At 37.6% G+C, this 21,275-nt stretch overlaps 2 protein-coding genes across 3 annotated transcripts in view; both read right to left on the bottom strand.

Moving 5' to 3' along the window:
• LOC106055537 (exostosin-1-like) overlaps window positions 1-15,415 on the bottom strand; it is a 95,788-nt gene extending 80,373 nt beyond the window's left edge. Inside the window, exon 1 of the mRNA XM_056015247.1 lies at window positions 14,279-15,415. Coding sequence (XP_055871222.1) covers window positions 14,279-15,195 — 917 coding nt within the window. The 5' untranslated portion in view covers window positions 15,196-15,415. The remainder of the gene's footprint in view (window positions 1-14,278) is intronic.
• Window positions 15,416-19,816: 4,401 nt separating this feature from the next.
• Window positions 19,817-21,275, bottom strand: part of LOC106056616 (transcription initiation factor TFIID subunit 2-like) — a 28,687-nt gene continuing 27,228 nt past the window's right edge. For both annotated transcript variants that reach the window (XM_056015834.1, XM_056015835.1), the window contains exon 32: window positions 19,817-21,226. In XM_056015834.1, the coding sequence (XP_055871809.1) occupies window positions 20,976-21,226 (251 nt within the window). In that variant the 3' untranslated portion in view covers window positions 19,817-20,975. The remainder of the gene's footprint in view (window positions 21,227-21,275) is intronic.

The following is a 21,275-nucleotide window of genomic DNA, read 5'->3' as shown; positions in this document are numbered from 1 at the left end:
GGTCTCTGCAGTTAGATCTAGATCTTGTAAGCAAAGAAAAAAAAATAACGTGTTAAGAGTAGATCCTCATGCTTGACTAACCGTGGCAGTGTGTATTTTCTCGCCTGACCACTCAACACACAACAAACACTATCGCTTGCTAGTCTTGTCATGTTTTTTTTTTGTTTTTTTTGTTTGTTGTTTTTTTTTTTAAATATCAAAAAATTTACTGTCTAATTTATTAAATATAATGGTTTCTATGCATTTCAATAAAAAAAATGGTAAGATATCAACTATTACAACTTTTCAAGAACCTAAATATGTCAATAACTCAAATTTGAAAAACCAAAAGGAGTTTCCTTTTAAAATATATGCCGAACTTTCTGCCAATGTCTGTCAGTCACTTAGCAGAGAATACAAAAGATTCTCAATCTGCAGGGCAGAAGGAAGACAAGAAGACAATCTTCAGGGCAGAAGGTAGACAAGAAGACAATCTGCAGGGCAGAAAGAAGACAAGAAGACAATCTTCAGGGCAGAAGGAAGACAAGAAGACAATCTGCATGGCAGAAGGAAGACAAGAAGACAATCTGCATGGCAGAAGGAAGACAAGAAGACAATCTGCAGGGCAGAAGGAAGACAAGAAGACAATCTGCATGGCAGAAGGAAGACAAGAAGACAATCTGCATGGCAGAAGGAAGACAAGAAGACAATCTGCAGGGCAGAAGGAAGACAAGAAGACAATCTGCAGGGCAGAAGGAAGACAAGAAGACAATCTGCAGGGCAGAAGGTAGACAAGAAGACAATCTGCAGGGCAGAAGGAAGACAAGAAGACAATATGCAGGGCAGAAGGTAGACAAGAAGACAATCTGCAGGGCAGAAGGAAGACAAGAAGACAATCTGCAGGGCAGAAGGAAGACAAGAAGACAATCTGCAAGGCAGAAGGAAGACAAGAAGACAATCTGCAGGGCAGAAGGAAGACAAGAAGACAATCTGCAGGGCAGAAGGAAGACAAGAAGACAATCTGCAGGGCAGAAGGAAGACAAGAAGACAATCTGCAGGGCAGAAGGAAGACAAGAAGACAATCTTCAGGGCAGAAGGTAGACAAGAAGACAATCTGCAGGGCAGAAGGAAGACAAGAAGACAATCTTCAGGGCAGAAGGAAGACAAGAAGACAATCTGCATGGCAGAAGGAAGACAAGAAGACAATCTGCATGGCAGAAGGAAGACAAGAAGACAATCTGCAGGGCAGAAGGAAGACAAGAAGACAATCTGCATGGCAGAAGGAAGACAAGAAGACAATCTGCATGGCAGAAGGAAGACAAGAAGACAATCTGCAGGGCAGAAGGAAGACAAGAAGACAATCTGCAGGGCAGAAGGAAGACAAGAAGACAATCTGCAGGGCAGAAGGAAGACAAGAAGACAATCTGCAGGGCAGAAGGAAGACAAGAAGACAATCTGCAGGGCAGAAGGTAGACAAGAAGACAATCTGCAGGGCAGAAGGAAGACAAGAAGACAATATGCAGGGCAGAAGGTAGACAAGAAGACAATCTGCAGGGCAGAAGGAAGACAAGAAGACAATCTGCAGGGCAGAAGGAAGACAAGAAGACAATCTGCAAGGCAGAAGGAAGACAAGAAGACAATCTGCAGGGCAGAAGGAAGACAAGAAGACAATCTGCAGGGCAGAAGGAAGACAAGAAGACAATCTGCAGGGCAGAAGGAAGACAAGAAGACAATCTGCAGGGCAGAAGGAAGACAAGAAGACAATCTGCAGGGCAGAAGGAAGACAAGAAGACAATCTGCATGGCAGAAGGAAGACAAGAAGACAATCTGCATGGCAGAAGGAAGACAAGAAGACAATCTGCAGGGCAGAAGGAAGACAAGAAGACAATCTGCATGGCAGAAGGAAGACAAGAAGACAATCTGCAGGGCAGAAGGAAGACAAGAAGACAATATGCAGGGCAGAAGGTAGACAAGAAGACAATCTGCAGGGCAGAAGGAAGACAAGAAGACAATCTGCAGAGCAGAAGGAAGACAAGAAGACAATCTGCAGGGCAGAAGGAAGACAAGAAGACAATCTGCAGGGCAGAAGGAAGACAAGAAGACAATCTGCAGGGCAGAAGGAAGACAAGAAGACAATCTGCATGGCAGAAGGAAGACAAGAAGACAATCTGCAGGGCAGAAGGAAGACAAGAAGACAATCTGCATGGCAGAAGGAAGACAAGAAGACAATCTGCAGGGCAGAAGGAAGACAAGAAGACAATCTGCAGGGCAGAAGGAAGACAAGAAGAAATGTGGATTGAAGGACGAATGCAAGTTAAACAGAAAAGAGAAAGCTGGAATGCAAACTCTCACCTTCCAACAAAATCTCGTCCACGTGACCATACAACGAGGTCGTAAAGTCATACAAAAAAAAAAACTTCACCTATTATTCTAGAGAAAAAAAAAAGAAGTCAGAAGATGGCGGTGATAATCGCGCTTTTGTTGCGCTCGCCTGTCCGCTCGGGGATTGACGCATCTCTTAATGAAAATCAGCGGGAATTCCCTATTGAATCGGCCGAAAAACAAAATCGCCTATCAAAAGTCTTAGGGCACGTTCTTTGCGCTACATTTACACGGTTACCTCGCGATATCAGAGCGTGCTGGTGTCGGGGCTAGGCTCTGACTTGGTCACACAGTTGGGTTTTTTTTTTTAAATTTCAACACTTTGTACACGTCAGAATATAAACATTGAAGTAAAGCCTTTTTTTAAAACTGCCCATGGTGACCACTGGTATATATGACAGAATGGGGACAGCTGCTAAAAGAGGGGGCGATAAGGAGGATGAAGCAGTAACGGTTTTAAAGTTACAATCCCCCCCTCCCCATTCTCATTTGAACCAAAAATAGCACGGCGATAGCATACTGTGTCTGGGGAGGTGATAATCCCCATTTAAAACTGGTTAGTATATAATTTGATAATTTTGTCAGCTACCCATCAAATATAACCTCAAGAAAGACTCTTATCGGTATAAATATGAATGTCAAAGAAAGAAAATTACAGTTGAACAAACGCCCAAATGTAAAGGCAAATATGTTTTGTTTAAAACTTGTTCACTATTCGGACTTAAGATCAATCTTAAAAATATTTCATTTATAAAACTAAAACATTGAAACTTTGTGAAGAAACTGAGTAACTGATCACCTCATTAGTTTGACTTGAATACTGGTACCCGTCTTACATGATATTCAACTGCATTAAAGTAGTATAATTTATGACTCCAAACATTTCTTAACCTGTTGGAGACCTACTTACACCTTCACATATACCTTAATCTGTTTGGGCACCACACAAGAACTGTTGACCATCTTTCTCCATTCTTCTCTTTGTTTCGCCTTTGATTGAATGTCTTTCAATGACAGGCCTGCCCATTGTTTTCTCCTCGCTTTCTCTGTCTGCCTCTTTTTTTTTTCTGGTACTATTCCCTGAAGGAAGGTTTTTGCGAGCCCTTAGGACCTTGTGGATATGGCCATAGTGTTTTAGTTTGCGGTTGTTTTTTTTTTTTTGGAAACTAGTTCGCAGGTCATCGTGGGGTCCGATCGCTGAACTAATTCTGTCTCTAATCTCTTCGTTTGCGACCTACTTACACAAATTATTTAATTTATCAACAAAAGTTGATCAACTTCTTATCTTACCTTATATATTACAGACGTTACTTCAAAAAAGAAGATGATTACGTCCTTCGCGTCATGCATTTAGTCATGCATATTAACCAATGACTTAAATTCTGCCAAGTCACTGGTTTTCCTGGCTAGCTCAGGCAACCCATTCCATGCTCTAATAGCACTAGGGAAGAAGGAGTATTTGTACAAATTTGTCCTAGCATATGGGACGAGGAATGTGCCTTTATCTTTGTGTCTTTCTGTGTATTTATTAAATTTGAAGATTATGGTTCAGTGTTTTATGTATAATTGCTACTTTACTTTTGAGTCTTCTGTCCTGAAGGCTTTCTAAATCTAGTGATTTTACTAAAGGTGTTACTCTAGTCAAATGTGAATATTCGTTTGTTATGAATCTCACTGCTCTATTTTGTGTCTGTTCCAGTTTCTTCATGTTTTCTTGAGTTGAGGGGTCCCAAACAGAGGATGCATATTCTATTATTGGCCTAACCAAGGTTAAATAACATTTTAGTTTTATGTTCTTATTTTAACTCAATAAAAATAATTTTATCGTATCTTATAAATAGATCTAGCAAACTTAAGAGAACGCATCTTTTAGTTAAGGGTTTATTCGTGCCATGGTTTAAAAAAACAACAACCCATAGAGTCAATGTCTTTTAATAATAATAAAAAAAAGGTTGCTAAGAGAAGTCTAGAATTTCCCCCATCGACGCTTGGCTCAGCTTCTCCGCGTACATCAAGCTTGTCAATCCTCGTGCACAGGCCCGACATTTGCTGAATCAGTTTAGAATTTAGTGCACCGAAACACGGCCAGTTCGAGTCTCGAGGGAAAACCCAGATGTCGTTCTCGGCGGCGTAAAGATTAAACCCAGACACGGCGTTAATATAAAATCAATGAAATTATGGGGTTATTTTCAGAAAGGGAAACATCGAATTCAATTACATATCGGGACATTGCTTAGACTAAAAGCTGTCTGGAGGCCGTGTAAGAAACAACGGATTATTTCCAGAATAAGTGGGCAGGGGTAAAAACGTTTCTTTCAGCGTTCAAAGTGTTTAATGTAAGAGAGCCCCCAGTGATAGGCAGCTCCTCTGATAAGGTCAAAGGCGCTGAGGATACAACAAAATATTAAAATGTTCCACAGTTGCTCTTTTTTTTTTTCATCATTTTACAATCAAAATGACTCAGGGGTGGATAGTTTTTCTTTTTTTTTTTCAAATTATTATTTTTTTTTTTGGATTTGAGGAGGAGATTGAGTAGAACACATACACATAAGGTTAGAGTAAAGATGGAGATATTTAGTCCACCTTTACAACCCCCCCCCCCCAAAATAGTTCCCCCGAGGCCCACAAGGCTTCTGAATAAAATTGGGAATGTTCTCAAATACAAATTTAATAATTACGCCAGAGAAGGATGGGTTCTTCGTCGCCTGCATTGGTTTAACGACATAATGCGTACCTACAGGGGTTCTTATGTTGATAGAAACGAAGAAGAGAATGTTTCAATGGGAGGGAGGGACGCAGCGCCCTTGCCATCCGCCTTTCTTAAACCACACTCTATCTCCATTCAATGTAAGACATGGTGGGCAAGAGAGAGAGAGAGAGAGAGAGAGAGAGAGGCAGTCCAAGGAATACATAAACATATATGGAGCTCTAAATGGTAAGAAGGAATAATAGTTATGACGTTTATGTTTTTGCTATATTATGTTTTGTCTGCGTCGGATGTGACAAACTATGTAAGCCACACATGGGTCTGCGTAGCCACTTGACATACTACACTCTTGCTTGACGCGGAGACAATGCCTCGTACAGGTTTATATAGTCAAAGCAAAAGAAGGGCGACAACTTTTAACAGAATCAGTGTGAAACTGGGTGAACGTCTGCTGCAACTGACGTCAATGCACTGCGAGGCGATCAAGACTGGCAGAACTTGATAAAAAACTTGGTAGTAGACACAATGCATTTAATAGACTTCTATTAATGAATAATAATAATAATCAACTTCACAGAACTCGAAACAAATCGGTGCTGAAATTGACGATCCCAGTCTCCCCAATTTCACAACAAACCCAAGGAAGGTTTCTTCCCGTCACTTTCTATAGCGAAATACTTTATGTTCTTCTTTCTCAAGGACTATTGCTAAAATCCAGGATATTTCTCAGTGTTTGCAGTGCAGTCTCGAGGCTTGAACTAAGAAGGCTCGAGAAACACAGTGATGAGATGACCAATAGAGAAAATCACCTCCCCTACCCAAAGTAGCCCTTCTTGCGCAGCACTTTGATCACACTTTGTAATCTGGAAATTTCACACGGAGGAGGGCATGAAACGCCCCCCACAAAGACAATGAGAAGTACCCTCCCCCCCCCAAAAAAAAAGGCGTACCCATGTACACACAAGTAAGTCAAACACAAACACACACACGGGTGTATTGCTTCTTATGTATCTCTTTATGTTTTTTTTTTCCCTTAACCAAAAAAAAAAAAAAAATCAATATATCTATTTGTCTATCTTGACAATTTTATGATCCTAAGTTGATATCGACTTGAGACTATTACCCGAACAAACCTGGCGAATAAAAGGGACAGCCCCTACCTACAAAAAGGACAGTTACTTTTCTTTTTAAAGTCACGTTGATTTATGATCAAATTATTGGTTGAACTATCGAACCTCATCTCATCGTATGCTGTCACCCCTGACCCATCAAAAAAATGGGTGATACTTTTTTCCCCATGAGCCTTCTTTCAACCCACATCGTTTCCATGTTGCTGAGTCTGTTAACAGAAAATGAACGTCAGTAGAACCAAACTTTTTTTTTTTTTTTTTGTTTAAGGTCCATAAACGTTTCAGTCACGTGTCACACTCCGCATAAAATCTCCGAGTCTTTTGACACAACTGTTCTTTTCTTCATCATGCACTGCGGGCGGGAATTTTAAGAGGCCGGAACGCATCTCGTTAACGGACCGGATCTGGCCCGCAGGTCGTAGTTTGGGCATCACTGGCGTAGATGGTGTTTAATGCTCATGCCCAATGACGTTTACTCTGCACGTGCCGGGCTCAGCAATTATAATTGAACCAGATTTCAGGCTACAAACTTACATCTAACCTGGGTATTTCCTTTGGTTATTTATTGATTTATCGATCGAGCCAAGAAGGAACATTAAATTTGGTTTTCGTAGTTTGCATGAACATAAGATTATTTGCAGTGAACACACACAGATACTAGATCTTGATTTCTGTGACGCAGATTTGCTGTTATTTTCTCGCGCAATACGCCGAGGCAGAAATAATGGCACCAATTACAATCATTTAATAGTTATTGAAAGTAGTGCGGGACTATATCTCTGTATAGTCATTTGTGTACATTGATATCACTGTATAGTCATTTACCCAAGCAGAAACCAGCATGATGAGTATAATCAAGTATAATCTACTTGTGCGCCCATTGTGAAATGTCATACAATTATTGGTTTATTTATTTTTCTTAATATGAACTAATTTTGTTTTGTTTTTTTAAGTCATCTTCCAATGTTAAACCCAACAGTTCACCGTGTAGTCTAGATAGAAACTTTGAGCTGTGGCGTTCGAATCTCTTTATTACGATAAAAAAAACAAACTAAGGCAGTTGTAAACTAATGTAGGCCTTCACTGGTTATAGGGGTAAACAAGGAGAAAGAGAGAGAGAGAAAGAGAGAGAGAGAGAGAGAGAACACGTCAGACGATTTAGTTTCACACAATGTACTAATAGCCGGAAAAATTTGGCTGGTCCTTTCTTTAATTTCTAATCCAAATTGACCAGAGTCGGACTTCATTATTGAAGAGGGCAAAATACAAGCGTCTAAACACACACCGAGCTCAATGTAGGGACGTCTGAAACACACACAACTGTATACTCCGATCAAATCGAGACCAATCCTAATTTAAGGCCCGAACACTGACCTGCAACGTCACAACCTGTGGGCAGTGGAGACCTATAGCTCGTTGCTACGTCAAACGTCTATAAGAATGGCTTCGATCAAAAGTCTAAATATAGATCCATATCTCAGACAAGTCCCATTACTGTTTGCAGCTTTTGTATCTTATCAGGGTTAAGGTTAGCGTTCTTGAGTAAACACAAATCTACCAGGATTTCTATTGAAGGGTTCTATGAGGTGAATTACATGTGTTCTATAACAGCCGTCGTCCAAGTAATAGGACAAAATAAGACCATCGTTAAGCAAATAGAACACTCAAATATAAAACATCATAAACATAGACATATAATATATATATATATATATATATATATATATATATATATATATATATATATATATATATATATATATATATATATATATATATATATATATCTTCTAAACACAGACATATATATGCTCATAAACACTAGACACACATATAGCAGTAGGTGGGTAAACAGAGAGACAGATCTAGAAAGCGCCCTTTCAAGCTATGTTGTCTTCATTCGATGGCGCTAGCGCCCAACACACGGCGCCCCCCCCCCCCCTCCCCCGTTCAGTACAGTTCTGAGCTCACTGACCAGGTATCAATGCGATGCGGCGTGCTTTTTGCTTTTCACTGTCAGAAATCAAGGGGGTGGGGGTGGGGGTTAAAGCGCGGGAAGATCTCCAGTGAGGCGCCGAGCCTGGTGTTGACATTTCAAGAGAAGACTACGAAGAAGGTCTGTTGTAAAAATACAATTTAAAAAAAAAAGAAGAAAAAGTCTGTGTTTGAACAGACAGCGTTAGTCTGGGAATAGTTCCATCTCATGTTACTTCCAAAAATAACAAGCAGCTACACACACACACACACACTCCCAACTGCGTGACGTGCTGTGACCCAATGACGACTGCACTCTGGTGCTTCACGTCAACCAACGTATCTATCCGACACTGTTACCCTCATGCGCCCAAACACCTACCCCCACCCCCCAGACATGCGCCTAAACAACTACCCCACATGCTTCTACCCCTTGTCAGCCTGTTTTAACGCATTATAGGGGTGCTGACGTAAGCATTACGTAGGCCAGCATATTGTACAGTCGAAGCATGTCGTGCCATTCGAGTCGGCGGAGGGGCAGCGGTTCTATCATTGTCGAAAAGAAAAAAGGAACCCCATTATAAAAATAAACAACATAAAAGGGATAAAAGATTCGACGCTTGATAAGAAGCGAGACGTCTCCACAGGTGATTGTCGGGCGTCTCACCGATGATCTGGAGCTACAAGCGAACACGTTAACTTTGTATCACGTTGTGGCCTGGACACACAACGCTTAATAGACCTAACCAACTATTAGACATCATTCTATGGCCGACGGTTAATGGTGTCGTCATGTTGCTAGCATAATGATCAACCACTTAATATAGTCAATATGATATATGTTTTGCATAGGCGATATATATTTTGATAAAGGTGATATATGTTTTGTAAAGGTGATCTATGTTTTGTAAAGGTGATATATATTTTTTAACCATGATATATGTTTTGTAAAGATGATATATGCTTTGTAAAGGTGATATATGCTCTAAAATGGAGATGTAAGTTTTATAAAGGTGCTAAGCGTTGTGAAACGGTGATCTACATTGAATAACACTAATACAAAGTTAAAACAGTAGAATACGTTTTCTACGGCAGTACATGTTTCCATTTGGCTGTAGGGTTGCATGAACTGCTAAACAGATGTCCCGGCGTCTTGAACATTCTTGAAATACTGGACCAGGCATAGAGTTTCGGCACATACCAGCCCATAAAGTAAAACATGACACTGGGGGTCACCACCAGATGTCTCCCTTGCCTCGTGTAACGAAGTATTACACCACGCATGACTTCACTGCGCACCAGAGGCTGAGATAAGGTACTGTCTTGATAGAGACCATACCGGGGTTGGGAAGAGATCAATACATTGAAGTGTAGAAACATTGTTCACTTTTGATGACGCCACACAAAAAATGTTTTTATTCGTTTCATAACTCAATACAAATTGGCAAATTGTCTGGGTGGAAAGACATACTCATATTTGATACCCATTGTTGTGATTCCTCTACCTTATAAATTACAGACGTTCCTTTAAAGAAGATAATTACGTCCTACGCGTATACATAGTTTAAGGGAGCGGAGTATCCCGTAATGTCGATTAGGGTTAACGCTGAAAAATTAGAAGAAAACATTCGATACAAGCTGAGCTGGTACGGTCCTATAGTAAGGCATGTCTCACTTTCAAAAGTCATTTAAATTTTCTTTATTCTCACAAGATAAAAAAAAAATAATTAAAAAGACAGGACTCTATGTTAAAGAGCTAGTAGTGGGTGTACATATTTTCATTAAATGTAGCGAGATGACGAACGTATTTATAATATGAAAACAAAACTCTCAAAGGCGATTTTTTTTCTTCTTTTATAAATATATGATCTACTCTGATAAATGATCAATTAAACAAAAAACAACAATATGCCAACATGGCATAAAAATATCCTCAAACCAGAAGAAATGACGGCTGCTGAACACGCGTTGGCAGATGGTACCCATTTAGTCATCCAGTACATAGACACCCCAACCCCAAACCTTTTATTTTGTTTTTTTGGCGACGACTTAAAAAAAATGTTACGATTCTTTTCAAAACCAGCGGCCCTATTAGCCAGCCCATTAAACTAGAGGTTACCGTTATTTTAATTGTGTTTATTTTCAGTCCAAACAATCGTCAAAGTCGCAAACCAGTTGCCCAAAAACTTTTGTTTAGTTGACACGTAAACAGAAGGTTGTCCCAGGTACCATCACCTGTGCTGTGTGATTTCTCGGAAACGTCGATGTACTAACAAAGCCATTCCCCCGACCCCCTTCAACACCAAACACATTCTTTCTATATGAACAACTATCGTATAAATAGAATAAAACACATTCTACATCCCCGTTCAATCTGCCAGACTCACTCCGGAACACAGGAAGTAGTTAATTAAATCCACATTCCCGAGGCAACAAAACGAGGGCAGGAATTGATTCTTCTGACCAGATCAAAGACAAAAAAAAAGTATTTAAAAAAAGTAATGCAAATTGTTAGCTATACAGAAATGTCTGTGAATTAGAAAAGATAACATCACGATATCTGTTATTATAATACTATACAAATACAGATGCACTATTTATTAAGGATATGAACACATAGTATAAGGGCACCCACATTCACACATGCGTACACCTAAACACGAGGAAAAATTTCTTTGAAAAACTATCAGACGACATTAGCCAAATACCGGAAGTAAAAAAAAATAGAATATGAAGCCTGGGAAAACGAAACTTCACTTATTACTATATTTATTATAAACAACATGGGAATATTCGTTTCTTTAAAATCTCACGTATCTATTTTGCGTCTGCACTAACTCTAGCGCACTAACTCTAGCACACAAACAGTTATACTAAAATATTAATAGTTAGTTCAATTGATGGTGCACTCATAAAGCAAGTTTAAGACTAAGCGGTAGAGTGTGTTTAGGGGAGAAAACTATCTCTAGACTAGTACTTTTATGTTCACTGATATAAAGTCAATATAATCATTTATCTCCAAAGTAAACGGCCATTTACATGTTTATGTTCAATTTACACTTTTTTGTGTGTTTCATTTTGTTTTTTTTCCCGCTGACCTCGAATCCCAGTCTATATGAAAAACAAGTAATAAATAAAAAATAAATACTTAAAAAAAAACAACAAAGCTTGTATTAACTGTAATGGTATAAATTAGTTAGAAATAGCAAAGCAATGATCAATTACCGATATACTTTTACCAATTATTTTTTTGTTTAGCTTTGAGCTTTCTCAATGCGCTATGATCCTATCACATGTCTGGACCAGTTGAGGGAAGAAGGGGGAGGGGGGGGTATCTTTGTAAATGTGTACTCGATCGTTGTGTGTTTTTTTTAATGTATAAAAAATGTTTCACTCATGGCTCGGTTCCTCAAGGGGGGCTAATTCAACTTATACCACAACATCTGTCAAGTACGATTTCTTTCCTTCTTCAAGATATCAAACAAAATAATTCATTACCAATAGTTAATTAACTAATTGGTTAAATTTTTCAAACTAATTCTTGCGTTGTCATGTAAAAGAAATAATTGTGCGAAATTTCAGCTTATTCCAAGATTGTGTGTGGGAGAGTCTTTATTTCTAACGTGAAAGAGGTATCTACTAGATCTATGTATTATTGCGATTTTCGACCATCTCGATGTACAATTTAACACGCCAAGATACTTGAACCAATCGGTTGTTATTAAATCATTAAAGTAATGAAATAATAAATAATTATTAAAATAATAGGCTACGGTACAAGCTGCCAACAACAGGGCAGATCTGTAAATGTGTGATGTCATTTGGCCATGTAGCATGGAATACACTAAAGGTCTGACGATACATTTTAAAAAATGTCTGTTGGGAGACCTTATACAGACCGGAAGTGCTTACGGAAACTGAGAACAAAAACTAACACAGTAGGTGAATTGGCACAAACATGTCAAGGGCATAAATAGACCAGATGACCAAGCTGTGTTGACGAGTGCTATTTGTTTTATCTATGAGTGCATAACATTCCTCTCCATTATTTAACTTTTACTATTGTAAACATGTAACAGGCCTGCTATACGCTATTCTTTTACCCAAGACAGAAAGCAAACAAACCAAGACAACTTTATGCGAATATATTATAATATTGCTCCATTCACTAACTAGGTCAAATACTTGCCAACTGGAAATGAAGACATGAAATAAATTAAATTACTTGGCATTGAAAAAAGAAAAATCGGTGAAATTGGTGACGTGGTAATGGTTGCAAAGATAAACAAAAAGAGTCAAAAGATAAAATTCTAACTATTTTGACAACACTTGTTACTTGTCACTGTATTATGCTATCTGGCAGCTGTTTCATTAGTTTTGCCTGTTAGTGGTTGTACCAAGACTGGGACTTGGAAACGGTAGAGCATTAAACTTCATAGTAGAGCATTAAACTTCATAGTTGGATTAAGCTTTAAAGTATCCCAGGTTCTAGACCAAAATGTTGACATGTACCGCAGCCATAGAAAGAAACATTGATAACATGTTTTATTAAAGCCTTGAAAGGTCATAGCCGGTACACTGATATGTGTCTCCTTCAATACCACAATAATAAGAGCTGAGCCAAGGGAGAAATAATAGATTTATGGGTATGGTCACAACCAGCGGCATCTTGCTGACATTTGGTTAAGGGGTGGGGTTCCCATAATACAGAATACATCATACAGAATAAAAAATGTTTTCATGTTTGCAGAAAAATGCTTCCCAATACACAAAATATGTCACCCAGAGTGGACTTAAAACCCTTAATTAATTATTTACAGCTTGGGGTTGTCAGTGACCCGTTTCAGATCATGTGATTTTGATGGCAGTGGATGTAAAGCTCATCTATTTCTATGGTCGATGGTCAACAGAAAACTGCCTTTACTTCCATTAAGTAGGAACTGTGAAGACTCGATGAATTCCTAAAAACTTTAAAATCCCAATTTTCACCAACTCAAGACCCCAAAGTTTGAAAACCATTGGCTTTATCTCTCAACCACCACAGTTCAAATAAATCAAGGTATCCCAATTCCCAACTTGAGATCCCTCAGTTTGGAAGCCAAATGGCTTTATCCTTCAGCCACAAATACTTCAAATATATCAAGGTAAAACTTTGTGATAGCTGTTGTGTTACGGTTACATCACACACAGGAAACTTGTTAGAACTATATATCTTTGACTTTACAGTTAAAAAGCTCAAAATTTTTAATTAGTAAGTCTTGTTCAAAGATATCTCTGCTGTTAGACTTATCAGGAAGTTGAAAAAGGTTGATAGGGTCTAATTAAGTTTACTTCCTTTCTAGGTGAACCTTTAGATTTATTTATATTTAAAATTAATTTTCTGTTTGTAAACAACATTTAAGTTGCTTTGTGTGTGACCACATATTTATGAACAGATAATTGTAAATACACACACACATATATAATATATGAACTATTTTTAAAAATTTCTTGCCCTTTTAAGCCTGATAGTAATCTGGGTCTTCAGTTAAAATAAATTCTTTCTATATGAATAATTTTACAGCAAGAAGTTTTAAAACAAAAATATATTAAATTAAATCAATGCATCGTGAGTGAGATTTTATTTTTCCAGTACTACTTGAAATGATTTTATTTGGTAGATTTTAATCATCTCAACCTTCCTATGGCCAAACTGTCACTAATACTAAGGGTTATAATAAAATTATTAGGATCTCTTCACTAATAATATTCAATAAATAAATAGCTTAAAAATATCAAAGATTTCTTAGTCATAAGATGGTTTTTATGCTAAGAAATAGTAACCTATTTTTTTTATATATATATATATATATATATATATATATATATATATATATATATATATATATATATATATATATATATATATATATATATATATATATATATCATAATTCAGCTGATATAAATAATATAATTTTTAAAGGGAGGGAAAGAGGGACTGATGTTGAGTGGAAAAGATCACTTGGATGGCAAGATGTGAAAGGCGTATTTTACTTAATTTAATGTAAAAAAACAATTATTTATTATATATATAATATATAATTAAGACATTGAAGATACTCACTTTTCATACTCATCGTTGTCTTGCAAGCACCTATCATCCATAAGCTTCTCCCACCCCTTACCATGTTTACATGTAGTCAACAGAACAATATCCTTCCCATTATGAATATGGTAGAGACTGTTGCGAGTATCAGATCCTATTCCATTGAGATAGCGCTTGCCTTTGAAGGCCAGCAGATAATGACGAACAGAAGGTATAGAATTAGAGGCGTTGTTAAGGTATCCAAGGTCTCCACCAGACTGTGGGTGGTCCTTGGGAAATAATGGCATGGACACGTCAAACCCATAACGAATCCAGTCTATGGACATGCTGGACTTGACGAGCATGGCCTGTTCGATGAATTTTAGATCCTCTGAATAATCCGGCCATGTCCCAGAATACTGATTGAATAATAAATGGTTCCTGCCGCCATTCCAGAATGGAAGACTTTGAAGCTTTTTATCTACGTTGGGGACATAGTCTTTACTGAGCACATCCTGGTCTAAGGTATCGATGGTAGGCACAAAAATACACGCCTCGAGAGGGTTCGCTGTGAGGTAGCGAGACTTTTCAATCACGCTCAAGATTTTGGCGTAGGGCTCCGACACCGGTGCCTGGCGTGGATAAAGATATATCTTAAATCCCTTAGAGCATTTGCTGAAATCAAAGCAGGTCTCCATTCTGCACTTTCTCCAGTCCAGGCGAGTCTCCCACTGGGACCTGTTGACGGTACTGTTGTGGTCGTCAGTGGAGAACACCCCCTCGACATCGTCCGCGAGGAAAGACCGAGGGTTCCTGTCCCCCGTGTGACGTTTCTCATACCTCTGGATGGTAGCCCTGACTCCGTGATTGGCGATACCGTGAAGGTAAACAATGTAGGCGACCACGGCCAACGTACCACACATTAAAATTAATGTGAACCTCTTTTTAAACTGCATTCGCACATTTGTCGTCAACTGAGGAGGCAAACTAGATCTAGACCTACGAGTATCGGCATGATGTGCTTGGCCAGTGGGCCTCTCGTCCCCTTCTATCACACACTAATGAAACACAGTACAACACAACTTTTTAACTCTCGATTCATAGATTTTCACGAGCAAGTAACTCGAAGCGACTTTTCAAAGGTCGCCATCTTTTTTTCTTTTTTAGTGTATCGACGCGCGCATGCGCATTGGCAGCTAAGAGAGAAGGTTAAAATAGAATAAAAACAAAATATAAATAGGATGGGCATTGATCAAATGTAACTAAGAAGGACAACTACGAGACAGGCTTTGTAGATGTTTAGATCTGATTATAGATAAAAGCCACCAAACTCCATCAACCTAACAAATAAAATCTCATTTAAAAAATGATTATCTTATTTTAAAAAACCTCAAGTTTTGTTTTGTGGATTAAATATTAATATTTTATTATCATTTTATAAATTATAAAGGTCGATAGGGTTGAAAATTCAAGATAATTACCTCCCTTGTCTTTCCTTACGTGTAATGTAAATCAGGGGTTCTCAACTTTTTAAACCAGGGGACCCCTTTATGTAGTTATAACATTGAGTGTAAAAGCTATATAGATATTAATTGAGATTATAATTTTGTTTAAAAAATATATTTAATAAATTAATGATTTGGATGAGGTTGATGAGATTTTATGAGTGTATTTATGTCCGACTCTGTCAGTAGCTACCGCAAATATCCTCGAACACAAATATCATGTCAGTTTCTTTTATTTGTGATGTGGTCCATTCACTACTTCAATGAATCCACCTTTCACCCAATAAGAAGACGGAGAAGAGGTCAAAAGCGGCTGTACAATTACCCATAATTCAAGATATAAAATTGGAATCTGTTTTTATAACCAAAATGTGTACGTGGTATCGTTGTTCAGACATTGTTTTCAGTTCCTCCTTTAATCATATTTTAATAAGCTACTCCCATATTAGTATGGATTCATCTGTGATTGGGATTTGAGCTTGTCCACGACCAAAAAAAGGGTACTCAACACCCAGTCGGGAATAGCAAAGTGAAGAATGTCTTTGACTAAGGTCCTCATAGAATGATAGGCTTATTACAGAGCAGTGAATGGAGAGTTTGTTATTAAAATTATCAGATCGGATAAACTAGCTTTAGCGAAGAAGTTCTGCGGACCTCTTTATCGGTCGTCTCGCGAACCCCTGTGATGCGCACCACAGTTTGAGAACCACTTTTTTTTTTTTTTACTGAACATGTCATTTCGGCTGGTATAAATGAAAACGTTCTTATATATATAATACTCACTTTCCAGATAAATATTGATTTTGGTTTAGGCTAGATTGAGATAAGATGAGGTAAGATAAGATAATTTTATTGGCTCAAAGAAGTGGAAATTCACTTTGACTAAAATGTTCATTGTCCACCGAAGTATTACTGCTAAAACTATAAACGTTTAGATGCAATCAGGGAAAAATCAGTGTGTGTGTCAGTGTGTGTACATGGAAAACACCACGGTTGATCAAATTAATTTTAATTTAGGCTTATTTTTTCTTATACTAATTACTGGTGATAAGATCTGCTATAACTAACACTAAAAAAAATTGACATCTTTCAAAAACACTCAGCCTAGACGTCATAGATATACAAAAAATCTTTATGCTGTGTAAGCCCATTTGACTTGGTAATCTCGGAAATTGATTGGACTTAAACTTAAAAAAAAGCTAGTCACACAAACTATTAAACCAATGAAATATTTAGATCTTAGTCTTTTAAATGATGTTTTAAATAAATGTTGATAATTAGAATACAGAATTAATATAATAACGTTTAATTTAAAACAAAAATAAAAATAAAATAAATTCAAGGGAGACAACAATGGAAATAAGAAAACACTTTTTAACTCCCTTGTTTTCACACACGAAAACAATGAAGGAAGTAGTCTTTGATAATTGATGTTGACATCTAAAATTACTAGCAAAGCAAACTTAAAAATTTTGAGATCATGTGCGGCCATGTTTTGTTGAAAGTTTTATTTCATTTTGTTTGCCAATAAAACTTGCTATAGAGCTATTATCTCTACATATTTATCATCAAATTTTGTCTGCAAACTTTTTGGGTCATAATCTACAACAAGGACCTATAAATGAAAAGATGATCAATACACGGCCATCGGGCCATATCCTTCGCCAACGAAGAAGTATCCGGCCTGCCGAAACAACTGCCAACATAGACCTATAGATCTAGTGATCGTCATGTAATACACACACACACACACAGCATAGGCCTACATAGATCTAGTAAATCGTCATGTAATAGACACACACACACAAAGTATACAAGTAAGTAAGGAGCAAAGTTGCGCATCCTTTGAATTGATTTTTGGTAACTTTCTGTCTGTGATTTTCTTGATATATCTCTATAGGTCCGTGCTTCGGGAGGGAAAAAAAAGACATTTTAAAGGTCTAATAGTAAATATTTCTATAATTAAAGCCTTCCTTTCCGATTTCGCGATCTGTGAGGGCAGACGACGGAAAGCCATGTGTTTCTATCACCGACAGCTTACGAGGGTGTCATGTGGCCAGCACAACAATCGAAATCCATAAATTTTTTTATTTTTTTTTACCAGAACTGCTTGATTTCATACATGAAAGCTGTAGACAAAAAATAGCATTTAGCATCAGCAGTTAGATTCTATTTACCATGTGGAAGAAAGCCTCAATGCCGACTATTTGATTACATGCCATTTTTAATTAAGTTGAGGTACATTGATTTGATGTTAAAGTGTAGACCTATTATTAAAAAATGTGTTTGATGTTTTCAAAGCATCAAAAGAGCATCCAAGTAGTTTTAGAAGTTTAACCCTTTTGCACAGGAAGTATGGTCGTGTATTACTTTCACATCTCTGTGATTTGTTTACTATCCACATTACTAAATAGAACAAAGCTAGATAAAAAAAAGGGGGGGGGGATCTTCCTTTTAAAATTTGCAGCTATCGTATTCCAAAATGTTATATGTAGATATTGCTTTTACCAACAATGTTTAAATCAAGACATCGTTTTTTTTTTTTTGGTATTTATTGAAATACATCAAGTTTAGAATTAAAAAAAAAAAATCCGGTCATATGTCCTTACTACACTGTAATCACATAATGATATAATGATAATGTCCTGATGTCAGTTTACATATCTGGTGTTCAAGAAAGAACTATAGAAGAAAATAAAAGCATTTTTTTGTAATTAGTGTACAATTACTGTATAGGGGGAAGTTACTGTAGTCAAATAAGGTCCAATGGTTGTAAGAGTTTTTTGAAATATCTGAAAGCATATATCTCCTTCTCACGCTAAACATCAAGATGGATAGTTCTTCCTAAACAATGGTTCTCAAACTTTAAAAGTGGCATTCCACCCCTTTAAAAAAATACGTTCACGCCTCCCCATTGTCCAGCTATTGGGTCTATAAGCCATGGGACCAAGAGTTTTCCTGCATTGTAAGCTTCCAAAACTCACTATCATTTGCTCTACACCACATTTTACTCTTAGTAAGAAAAGCGCAAGTCAAAGTTAAAGGAAGAAATTTTGGCAAGGGTTGATACTTACAATATTTCCTGATTGATTTATCCCCCCCCCCCCCCCACCTATCGTGTCGTAGAGTTATGACAAGGTGAACTCATGATTCAAAGTGATGAGACACAAATGTTCAAGTCTCTTTCAGTTTCTACAACTCATCAAAAAGTTCACAACGGTTACGATCAATTGAGCTCAAGTTTGAAAGGAAAGATTGAATCACGAATGTGTAAAGAAAGCGACACACATTTTGCATCAGGTACCGGTACCTTGATGAAATCACAGTGTGCAGTTCAACAAAACGTACATGACACAAATACTAAGTTTAGAGTTTAGACCAAACCAGTGATTACATAACGATGAAATGAAGTTCAGGTTTCTGATGGCGATGAGGTGGAATAGAGAGACGCGTGTGAAATTTGTGAAGATCGTCTTCAAAACTTAGATGAGATCAAAATCCATGATGAAATAATTTTTTAAAAAATTCGATGTTATGTTACTTTAAGGAGGGAAAGGGGTATTGGGTTTTGTTATTTCTTTTTTTTTTTTTGGTGGGGGGGGGGATTTGATTTTAGGCATTATTTAATATGATAATATCCAAACGTTCTCATAAAGGTTCACTTCCGGGTTACGTCCGTCTTCCGCCCAGCAGACATGGCCAAACCAGCATTGCATGAGGATGCTGTAAAGATGCTGGGAAGACCCTTTGAGCGATGTGATTTTCAGAATCCTCCGGAACACGTTGTGGATGAGCAGCCAAAAAGTTTGCCATCGAATCTGGAATGAAGAGAGATGCCTTCGGTGGATCTGTCAAACGCGTGGTGGATTAGCATTGAAAAGAGTATTCCAAAGAGGGTTGGCGCCAGGCCATATCCTTGTTTAACTCCCCTGTTTAAACGGGAGCAGGCGCCATTGAACTGCACAGTACCCATCAAATCTTGGTGGAAAGAAACGATGACATTTAGCAGATTGGGTGGGCAGCCTATTTTGTGTACACATTTTGAAGCTATACAATCAAACAAATACACGACTTTGTCATAAATGTAAATTTATTAGAGCAAGCTGTGTGTGTAGGCCTAAAATTCTAGTTTGGATTTCCAACTAATGCAAATATTTTCTACATGTAACACCCCTAAACTTAGTGACAGTTACATTAATTAGAAAACAAAAATAACTCAATGCTATTTTGACCTAGTGTTCCTAGGACAAGGTTTAACAAAATGGCTCATTTTATGTGGCTAACAGTTTACAATGGTGATGTGCAGCCAGTGCACTGACCCACCAGCCATACTTCATCCCCACAACTGTCAGATACTGGTATGTATTCAATCTCAGGACATTTTTATACACTAGTACTGTGATGTTCTAAACAAAGACTTGCTCTGTAGCCTCATGACTCAAACTCTTAAAGCACTGTCATCTTTTAGTTTCATGACTGAAATTCTAAAATGCAGTCATCTCTGTTAGTTCCATGACTGAATATTCTAAAATGCAGTCATCTCTGTTAGTTTCATGACTGAATCTCTAAAACTCAGCATGTCCCATAACGCAACAGGTTTGTGCCATTTCAGCTGGTAAATATAATCAAACAACGCTGGATGGGTAACTTTTAACATACCTACATTTAGTTGCGCTAAAAGTTGGATAAACATGGCCTAGGCATAGGATCCAATAAGAGCTCAGGTCTAAAAGTTGGTCAAACATGGCCTAGGCATAAGGTCCAATAAGAGCTCAGGTCTAAAAGTTGATCAAACATGGCCTAGGCATAAGGTCCAATAAGAGCTCAGGTCTAAAAGAAGAGATCCTACTATTTTTAACAAATTGAACAGCAAGTTTCATAACAAATACAAACAGGAACAATCAAATGAAATCTCAACGTTTGGATATAAATCCTGCATGCTTAAAACAAAATTTTTACCTCGAGTTCAACTTTGTATCAACAAAGATAGTTTGTAGTTTTAGTTTTTTCATCATTGCATATAATGTATGATTTTTATTAATATATAATAACAGCATTTATTTGATTCATTCTACAAGTTGAGATTTCCTATTGGCATGAGGACATTGTAAAGTATAGAAAAACTTAGTATACAAATGATGCCATCTTATTCAGCTGTTTCTTTTGTTGTACAACATCATATATCACCTAGAAATCTCTGCAAGAAAATAGTTTTAGTCAGACATGAACTTCTATTCTGAAGAGCTTTCCTCTTCCTGTTCTGTTGTTGGCCTGACTGTTGGGGAGTCCCTGCTGGCCCTAGCGATCTCTGACAAGTCAAGTAAAAGTCTTTCTCTTGGCTTATGTTTGTCATGCTTGTCTCCCCTGTCGTGCTTGTCTCCCCTGTCGTGCTTGTGTTTATGTTTATGTTTGTGCTTGTTCTTTTTCTTCTTCTTCTTTGACTTGTGGTGACTTTTGTCCCTGGACTCACTGGTGGATGCAGCTGGGAAGATAAAGGAACAAAATGAGTTGCGAACTTAAGGGTAGCTTTC

This window comes from Biomphalaria glabrata, chromosome 17, assembly GCF_947242115.1.
Source record: "Biomphalaria glabrata chromosome 17, xgBioGlab47.1, whole genome shotgun sequence".
Classification (NCBI taxonomy): Eukaryota; Metazoa; Mollusca; class Gastropoda; family Planorbidae; genus Biomphalaria; species Biomphalaria glabrata.
Note: the sequence above shows the minus strand (reverse complement) of the source record. Positions and strands in the feature narration are given on the sequence as shown.